Here is a 9,071-nt window from a genome sequence, read left to right as displayed (position 1 = left end):
ATGACCTTAAAGGACAGATTTACTCTTTATAATCCCACTCTTGTGTCCAGTCCCACTCCCCTCTGACTAAGGACTTATACATATGAGACAGCTTCTTTGAATGAGGAGTAAGGATCTGGTTGGTTAAAAGACAGAAATTAACTGGGATACATAACTGAACTGTGACCTCATTATCACTCTGCTTTAACCAAGTTGACTGCTACAGAATCCCCAAGGTCCAATAGGCCTGCCAAGCCAATTTGCTTGCTATCCCCTACTAATTAGTTTAATCACTGCCATTTAAACTTTCCTAGTTTAGTCCCTATGCTTGAAACAACCAATTTCCTCCCATGTCTCCACCATTCTACATCAATAACTTCCTTCAAGTACTGACTCAAGACACGCCTCCTCCAGGAAGACCCCGTTGACTGAACCCTTCCTTCAACATTACTCTGAACACATACTGCCATGTAATCTAGCATGTATCGTATATTCTGTAGTTGTTTCACATGTATATGTATGTTCATCTACTAAGTTATAAGCTCCTCATAAAGAGACACCGTTACTTCTAACTTTTGACCTCCCAACCAGTTAGTACAGGGCTGTACATCGGATGAGTCCTCACATTTAGTCCTCACATTTGTCAGAAGAAGGAAAACTGAGGCTTAAAAATAGGTAGCCATCTGTCTAGAGTTACCCAAATATGAATGCAGTAGTTCAATCCTGAAGGACTGTCCATATAAGAGGGTTTTAACACCACTTCTGGCCTCCTTCTCCCATACCCTGTGTATCTCCCTGAGCCCTGATAGTATCAGTGTTCCCTACATCAAATCCTTTTTTTCCCTACTGGGAAATCCTCTTTCAGTGCTCTAAATAATATTAAAAATAACTCTTCTAGCCCTTCCTCCTCCCTCTAGTTTCCCAGAGAACCAGGCTGGCAACGTCTCTTGTTCACCTTCATCCCCTAGCCAGATCCAGGCACGTGACCCCAGCTCAATCCCTGACTCCAATTCCTCAGGTTACCAAGAGTTATTTTGGGCAATGGATACCATGTATGCCCCTCCTTCTCATCCTCTGGGCCATATCCTAGTTTAGCCCTTCCTGGAAGGCCCATAATACCCAATAGCCAAGTCCCAACACCCATACCCATTTGATCCTTTGCTACCTTTGGTTTCTGCTGCTGCTTCATCATCATCATCAATCATCAAATATTAAATGCCTGTTTCTCTATACTGATATTCTAGAGCTTAAAAAAACCAATACCTTTTCCTTCGGAAAGCTCAAAATAATTTTTTTTCATTAAAAAAAAAAAAACAATTTAAAGTCCATGTTAGAGAAGACTCTGACTCTGGCTTACAAGGAGTTTAAAATCCACTTTATGGCCAGGCGTGGTGGCTCACACCTATAATACCAGCATTTTGGAAGGCCAAGGTGGGCAGATCACCTGAGCTCAGAAGTTTGGGACTAGCCTGGGCAACATGGCGAAACCCTGTCTCTACAAAAATTAGCGGGGCATGATGGTGCCCACCTGTAATCCCAGTTACTCCTGCAGCTGAGGCAGGATCACCTGAGCCCAGGAGGCTGAGGCTGCAGTGAGCTGAGATCACACCACTGCACTCCAGCCTGGGCGACAGAGCGAGACTCCATCTCAAAACAAAACAAAACAAAACAAAAACAAAAACAAAAATCAGTAGCCAGGTGTGGTGGTGTGTACCTGTGGTCCCAGCTATTCAGGAGGCTGAGGTTGCAGTGAGCTGACATCAAGCCACTGCACTCCAGCCTTGGTGACAGACTCCAGCCTAGGTGACAGAGTGAGACCCTGTTTCAAAAAAAAAAAAAAAAAAAAAAAAGGTGAAAATGAGACCGGGTGCAGTGGCTCACACCTGTAATCCCAGCACTTTGGGAGGCTGAGGTGAGCGGATCACGAGGTTAGGAGATCGAGACCATCCTGGCTAACACGGGGAAACACTGTCTCTACTAAAAATACAAAAACTTAGCCTGGCATGGTGGCAGGCACCTGTACTCCCAGCTACTTGGGAAGCTGAGGCAGGAGAATGGCGTGAACCCCGGAGGTGGAGCATGCAGTGAGCTGAGATGGTGCCACTGCACTCCCGCCTGGACGACAGAGCAAGACTCCATCTCAAAAAAAAAAAAAAAAGGTAAAATGAGAAACAAAGGTGTACAATTTAACCAGATTGTGGCAGTATAAACTAAGTATGTAAGTGTTAAGGAGAACAAAAGGAAAAGAGCCTATTAACCAGGGGAGACTTCCTGGAAGAGGTAAGTTTAAAGCAACATTTTATTTCTTTGTAATTTTTGTGTGTGCATGGAATCACGGAGTGATTGCTCCTAAGCAATATTTTAACTTTTATTTTCAATATGGTAAAAAATTTAAAAATTCTAAAAGGTATATAGTGATAGGTAAATTTCCCTCTTATTCCTTATTTCCTGTACCCCAGTTTTTCTTTCAAGGAAAAAAGGACTGTTACTAGTGTCTTAAGTATCTTTCTAGTAGGAAGGCAAGGGAAGGCTTTTTGTTGTTGTTGTTGAGACAGAGTCTGCCTCTGTCACCCAGGCTGGAGAGCAGTGGGTTCTCCTGCCTCAACCTCTCCAGTAGCTGGGATTACAGGTGTGCAGCACCACACCAGGCTAATTTTTTATATTTTTGGTGGAGATGGGGTTTCACCATGTTGACCGGGAAGGCTTTTTTTTTTTTTTTTTTTTTGGACAGAGTTTTGCTCTTTTTGCCCAGGCTGGAGTGCAATGGCACATCTTGGCTCACTGCAACCTCCGCTCACTGCAACCTCCGCCTCCCGGGTTCAAGCAATTCTCCTGCCTCAGCCTCCCAAGTAGCCGGGATTACAGGCGCCCGCCACCATGCCTGGCTAATTTTATGTATTTTTAGTAGAGGCGGGGTGTCACCATGTTGGCCAGGATGGTTTTGATCTCTTGACCTCATGATCTGCCCGCCTCGGCCTCCCAAAGTGCTGGAATTACAGGCGTGAGCCACCGCGCCCGGCCAGGAAGGCTTTTTTAAAATGTATTTTCGCAGGGTGCGGTGGCTCACGCCCATAATCCCAGCTCTTTGGGAGGCCAAGGCAGGTGGATCACCTGAGGTCAGGAGTTCGAGACCAGTCTGACCAACATGGTGAAACCCCCGTCTCTACTAAAATACAAAAATTAGCCAGGCAGGGTGGTGGGCGCCTGTAGTCTCAGCTACTGGGAAGGCTGAGACAGAATAATCACTTGAACCCGGGAGGCGGATGTTGCAGTGAGCCGAGATCATGCCACTCCACTTCAGCCCGGGCGACGAGAGTGAAACTCCGTCTCAAAAAACAAAATAAAATAAAATGTATTTTTATTTTTAAATTTTTTCCTCTCCCCGCAAGGGAGGACCTTTATATATAAAGCCTTGACAAGAAGCCAGCATGCTGCACTTCGTCCATTACGTGTTCTCTTCAATGTGTATTGAGTTGTGAAACTCTGAACAGGACCCTGGATCACCTTTCAGAAATTGTATCAATTTTTCAATCTCACTTTTCGTCTTCCTCCTTTTTCCGATTCTGGGTTGAGATGACTTCCATTCATTTCTTCTCTAATTGACGGCTTTCTGGCCTCTCCATTGGAGGAGGGGAAGCGCCACATGCTGTTCTGGGAAGAAATTGTTGAGTGTTTTCCACTTTAACCTTGCAATGGAATCAGTAAGGAGCTGGAAAATGTCCCTTCTGTTGGTCTTGGCGGCCTTTTCCAGTTGCCAGTTGTCATGGCCTCTTTGTGGGTGTTTTCTGCAGTAGAATCCTCCTTGGGGTTTCTCCGCATTTTGAGCACTTTTGCTATTTCTTCTCTACCGAACTCACGCATCCGCCAGTGGAGATACACGCTTTCCCTCCCCCTGGGGATACTGCCATACATAATTCCCAGTTCTCCACCCGCCAGTTCCCCCTAGTCTGTGGGGGATTTCGGGGTGTGGAATCGCTGACGGGAGGAGTTAGCTCGGGCGGGAGCATTGTGGGCTGGGTGAGATCTGGCCCGCCGTTCGGTCCTCAGTTTGGGAAGCACCGCGGGACTAAGGCCCAGGTTTCCGCTAGGGTCTTGTGAGGAACCCCTTGGGCCGCCAGACTGGCGCGGCCAGCTGCGGGAGCCGGGGAGCCGGCGCGTGAGTTCGGGGGTGCAGGGGCTGCTGGGGCCGCCAGGGTGGGGCGGAGGGCGCTGCGGCTGGGGTCCGTTTGCTCTGGGAGCGCCGGGACTCGGACGGCCGCCAGGGAGCGCTGCGGCCTCCCGCTCGCCCGCCCCCCGGTAGGCGGGGCCGCGCTCTCCCTGCAGCCGCCGCCGCAGCCGCCGCCTGGGCCGCTCCGTGTCCCCGGTGGAGCCACCGCCGCCGCCGCCGGGAGCTCGATGCGGACGGAGCCCGGGCCGGGCCATGGGGATCCTCAGCATCACGGACCAGGTCAGCCCTCCTGCCCTTCCCCGCTTCCTCCTTCCAGGGCTCCGCGCTACCGCCACGCGAGCCCGGGGATGTGCGGCCTAGGCTGGGCCCGAGCCCGGGGCTCCCGCAGCTCCCGCCCCGCCCCGCCCCATGCCGCGCTCCTCTCAACCGAGCCGGTGTCCTTGGGGACCTGGCAACCGGAGGAGGCACCGCGGGAGCCCGCTCCAGCCAGAATCCCCAGAGTGGAGCCCCTCCACGGACGCCCCCCCGTCAAACCGGGTGCTCCCCCACCCCCACCCCCACACCGGTTCCGCTCCGGCTCCAGCCCGCTCTCAGATTGCCGGTTCTCCCTGCAGCCGCCCCTGGTCCAGGCCATCTTTAGCCGAGATGTGGAGGAAGTGCGTTCCCTACTCTCGCAGAAGGAGAACATCAATGTGCTGGTGAGTTGGGAGCAGGGAGGATGGCGAGACCGGAATCCTGGCTCCCGTGTTCTGGACCCCTCCCCACCGGTGGGGCGGCTCCGTGTCTCCTCTGCTCAGATGAGGCCGCAGTTCTTTCCATCCTGGAGTGAAAGCCTACTCTGCATTTGGGGATGGAGAGCAGGTCAGGCTTGCAGCCCAGATCACTTGGGCTGGGGATGCCCAGGAACGTTGTTCTCTTCTGAACCTCCGGAGTCTGCAGCGCCCCCACCCCTCCTGGAAAAAGGAGCCGGCTTCTCAGCCCATTGGCCCTGACTCCACCCTCCCTAGGTGCTTGCCTTTGACTCCCAGTACTGGGACTTAGGACCCTGCAGAAACTATGGGAAGAGGTTGTGGGGAAGGGCCTGGAGCTCTGAGGCTTGTGCTGGGGTCCTTGATAGCCCCCTCACCCCGCGCCCACAGTCCCTCCTCTTTTTTGCCTTCCCAGGACCAAGAGAGGCGAACTCCATTGCATGCTGCTGCCTACGTAGGCGATGTCCCCATCCTCCAGTTGCTACTGATGTCAGGTGAAAGTGGGGAGCTGGAAGGTGTGGCACATAGGGAGGGAAGGGAGGGGAGGAGTCTTTTTTGATATTCAAGGATTGCTCTCCCTGGCTTGGTCCAGGCAAGGCTCCAGCTCCATTCAGATTTCCTGGCCTGATTACTGGCTTCCTTCATACCCGCTCCTCACCTTCCATCAAAATAGGAAATTATATCCCCACAGGTGCTAATGTCAATGCTAAGGACACACTGTGGCTGACCCCTCTTCATCGTGCTGCTGCCTCCCGAAACGAGGTATGCGCCCCCACCTTCTTTTACCCTTTCAAAAAGGATGAGTTGCTTAAAGGTGGAAGTTAAGGGTCAAGGAGCCTCAGTCCTCAGCCCTACAAGCTGTTCTACCCCACGTAGTGAGGAGATCAAATCTTGGCCCCTCCCTCCTACCCCTAGAACTGGCTGGTAAGGGGGCTGAGTGCTGCCAGCTGATGTGACTCAGGGAGAGCTTAACACTGGGCTGGCAGACTGCGGGGGCCCTGCTGCCAGGCCTGAGTGACTCATCCCTCCCTGGGGGGCCACCTTAAGTCTGATCCCCCTCTGGGCACTGAGATTTCTTTCCTTGTGATGGGGGATGGGTATAGTAATCTGTTGCATCCTTGGCCCTCAAGTAGCTTGAAAGTTGACAGCACAGGCTCCAAACATATTTCATCAGTTGGGTCCTTTGCCCTATTCCCATCAGCCCTGCAGACAGGGAAAGGGGGACCTCCTCCTCAGTTCATCACTTCCCTGGCTCCAGCTACCAGGGGGAGGGGCCGAGGCCAGTGGGAATGAGGTAGGTGGTGGTTAGGAGGGGCACGTTAGCTCGGGTTTTGCAAAGGAACCGGTATCTGTTTGCTTACTGAGATACTGAAAATAATTTTGGTGCCTATGAGAAGGCTAAAGAGGGTGTTCAGGGCAAGGTGCAGCAAGAGCATTTAGTTTTCCTAGAAGTGGTGGGGGGTTGGGATGTGTGGATCTCCATGTGTAGATTTGTTTGGGAATGGATGTATGTGCGAGTGAAGATTTTCATGGTCTAAGTTGGTGAGTCAGGTGGCTTGAAGAAGAGCAAAGGGTCCTTGTTTTACTCAGCAAGGTAAGGAAGAGCTCAAATTCTAAGAAGATCCAGAAGATGGGAAGTAGGTATTGAGAGGCTAGGGATGTTGGAAAAATGAGAAGAGACTCTGTGCTGGGGAAGACGGGGCGGTAGATGCTCTGCTGACCTATTCCTCCTTCCATTTCCTGTTGTTTTACCTCCCACTCCCACTCTCTCTTTTGTCCCCTGCCCCTCAACAGAAGGTGCTGGGGCTGCTGCTGGCACATTCAGCAGATGTGAATGCCCGGGACAAGCTGTGGCAGACACCACTGCATGTGGCTGCTGCCAACCGGGCCACCAAGTGTGCTGAGGCTCTGGCACCCCTGTTGAGCAGCCTCAACGTGGCTGACAGGAGCGGGCGCAGTGCTCTGCACCATGCAGTGCATAGTGGGCATCTTGAGGTGAGGACTGTTCCCATCCAGGCCCAGCTGGGGCTTTCCCTTTTCTTACCTTCCTACTCACCTTTCCCTGCTTCTGGGCCTTCAAGCCTGAAGGAGAAGCAGCCCAGATGGTTATATAAACACTAAAACTCAAGCGCTAAATGAATGGTCAGACTAGATTAAAATTCTTAACTTGGACTTCAGGAGGTTGATAAAACCTTGGATTTTGCTTAGAAAATATGTGCATACACGCCTTTCTGAAGAGAGTCCGTGTCTTTCAGCACATTTGCAAAGACAAGAGTTTAAGAACCACCAAATCACCTGAAGAGACTCCCTTGTTTCCCTCAAAGTTCCAAATCTCTCCAGTATCTCCTCCTTAATGCCTGCTTCTGCTGTTCCCTCAAGTCCTCCAGGTTGTTTTGGTCATGGAAAAAGGCATTAGGCTGCCTCAGCCTTTTCAGGAGATGAGGCCTCTGCTCTTAGGTAGGTTGAGGGCACGAATCTGGCTCTGAACAGGTGTCTTTCATATCCTGATACAGACGGTGAACCTGCTCCTCAACAAGGGAGCCAGCCTGAATGTCTGTGACAAAAAGGAGCGGCAGCCTCTACACTGGGCAGCTTTTCTAGGTGAGAGAGAATACACGGGAAAATCAGAAATTTGACATTTTGGATTCCTAGAGCAGGGATATGGGGTTGCAGCCTTTGAAGAGAGGAGTGCCGGGCCTTAGAGTTTACTTCTACTTCCTTTAGAGTGTCTTCTCTTTTCTCAGGGCACTTGGAGGTCCTGAAACTGCTGGTGGCACGGGGAGCAGACCTCGGCTGCAAGGACCGCAAGGGCTATGGGCTGCTCCATACAGCTGCTGCCAGTGGCCAGATTGAAGTGGTGAAGTACCTGCTTCGGATGGGAGCGGAGGTCAGGGCTTTGAGCTCTGGGGTTGGGGACTATGGGCAGTGAGTAGGAGATTATAGAGTCTGTTATGGAGATATGAGGTATTGGGTTGTTGGTGTAGTTTTGGGAGGTTGGAAGGGCGTGGTAGAGAGGGTCTGAATAATGCTTACCTTAGCCATAGTACCCTGAGTACCTTAGTACCTTGGGTCAGAAACCCCAGAGGAACTGAGGCAGTCATTGGATTTCTGGGATCTGTAGGCTACATGTGCTGGCTTCTACTTTGTTTAAATTGATACCGCCTTACTCTCACTGCTGAATATCCAGATCGATGAGCCCAACGCTTTTGGAAACACAGCTTTGCACATCGCCTGCTACCTGGGCCAGGATGCTGTGGCTATTGAGCTGGTGAATGCCGGAGCCAATGTCAACCAGCCGAATGACAAGGGCTTCACACCACTGCATGTGGCTGCAGTCTCCACCAATGGCGCTCTCTGCTTGGAGCTATTGGTTAATAATGGGGCTGACGTCAACTACCAGGTGCCTGAAGGGATAAGGCTTAGACCAGTGGGGAGCGAAACCTGGCTCTAGGGGTCCTGACTGTATCTGGATAACTCTCGTGGAATTATCCACTTGCTTCCTGGGGTAATCAGACCTTGCCAGGGACTCAGGAGAGAGTGGGCTAAGAAGGTGCCATATGACCCTTTTGTCCTTAGAGATATGTCCTTGGAAGGAGATAGGGCATTCTCTGTGCTTTGCACTGGAAAAAAAACAAAAACAAAAACCCACCATGTTTCCACAGAGCAAAGAAGGGAAAAGTCCGCTGCACATGGCTGCAATCCATGGCCGTTTCACACGCTCCCAGATCCTCATCCAGAATGGTATGGACCTGGGAGACTTTGTGCTCTCATCCCTTCCTCCCCCAAGGAACTCATTTCTAGAATCTCCCTAACTTCCTTCTCCTACCCTCTTCCAGTAGGATAGGCCCTTGGAACTCTGACCAAGGGACCTGTGGAAATGGCCCTGCTCTGCCCTGCCCAGTCTCCTAAGGCCTAGAAACAGGATAAAACATGTAGAATACTGGGCCTGTCACCTGATGCATAGTAGGCACTCAAATCGTGGCTAGCTCGCGAGAGTGGTCTTAAGCCTGAGGTCCGCCTGAGCTTGTGTGTGTGTATCCCCTCACAGGCAGTGAGATTGATTGTGCCGACAAATTTGGGAACACACCACTGCATGTGGCTGCTCGCTACGGACACGAGCTGCTCATCAGCACCCTCATGACCAATGGCGCAGATACCGCCCGGTGAGTCAGGGC

At 51.5% G+C, this 9,071-nt stretch overlaps 1 protein-coding gene across 2 annotated transcripts in view; it reads left to right on the top strand.

The window, feature by feature from the left end:
• The first annotated feature begins 4,271 nt into the window (after positions 1 to 4,271).
• ANKRD52 (ankyrin repeat domain 52) overlaps positions 4,272 to 9,071 on the top strand; it is a 20,524-nt gene continuing 15,724 nt past the window's right edge. The window contains exons 1-10 of one of the 2 annotated variants that reach the window (XM_008003626.3): positions 4,272 to 4,426; positions 4,762 to 4,845; positions 5,312 to 5,390; positions 5,588 to 5,658; positions 6,691 to 6,891; positions 7,410 to 7,497; positions 7,641 to 7,783; positions 8,084 to 8,296; positions 8,559 to 8,637; positions 8,945 to 9,059. In XM_008003626.3, the coding sequence (XP_008001817.1) occupies positions 4,400 to 4,426; positions 4,762 to 4,845; positions 5,312 to 5,390; positions 5,588 to 5,658; positions 6,691 to 6,891; positions 7,410 to 7,497; positions 7,641 to 7,783; positions 8,084 to 8,296; positions 8,559 to 8,637; positions 8,945 to 9,059 (1,100 nt within the window). In that variant the 5' untranslated portion in view covers positions 4,272 to 4,399. Of the gene's footprint in view, positions 4,427 to 4,761; positions 4,846 to 4,879; positions 5,155 to 5,311; positions 5,391 to 5,587; positions 5,659 to 6,690; positions 6,892 to 7,409; positions 7,498 to 7,640; positions 7,784 to 8,083; positions 8,297 to 8,558; positions 8,638 to 8,944; positions 9,060 to 9,071 lie in introns of those variants that run through there. The other variant, XM_037996953.2, reaches the window with a different exon arrangement.

The sequence above is a fragment of the Chlorocebus sabaeus genome, chromosome 11 (genome assembly GCF_047675955.1).
Source record: "Chlorocebus sabaeus isolate Y175 chromosome 11, mChlSab1.0.hap1, whole genome shotgun sequence".
NCBI lineage: Eukaryota > Metazoa > Chordata > Mammalia > Primates > Cercopithecidae > Chlorocebus > Chlorocebus sabaeus.
This window is presented reverse-complemented; position numbering and strand designations above follow the sequence as displayed.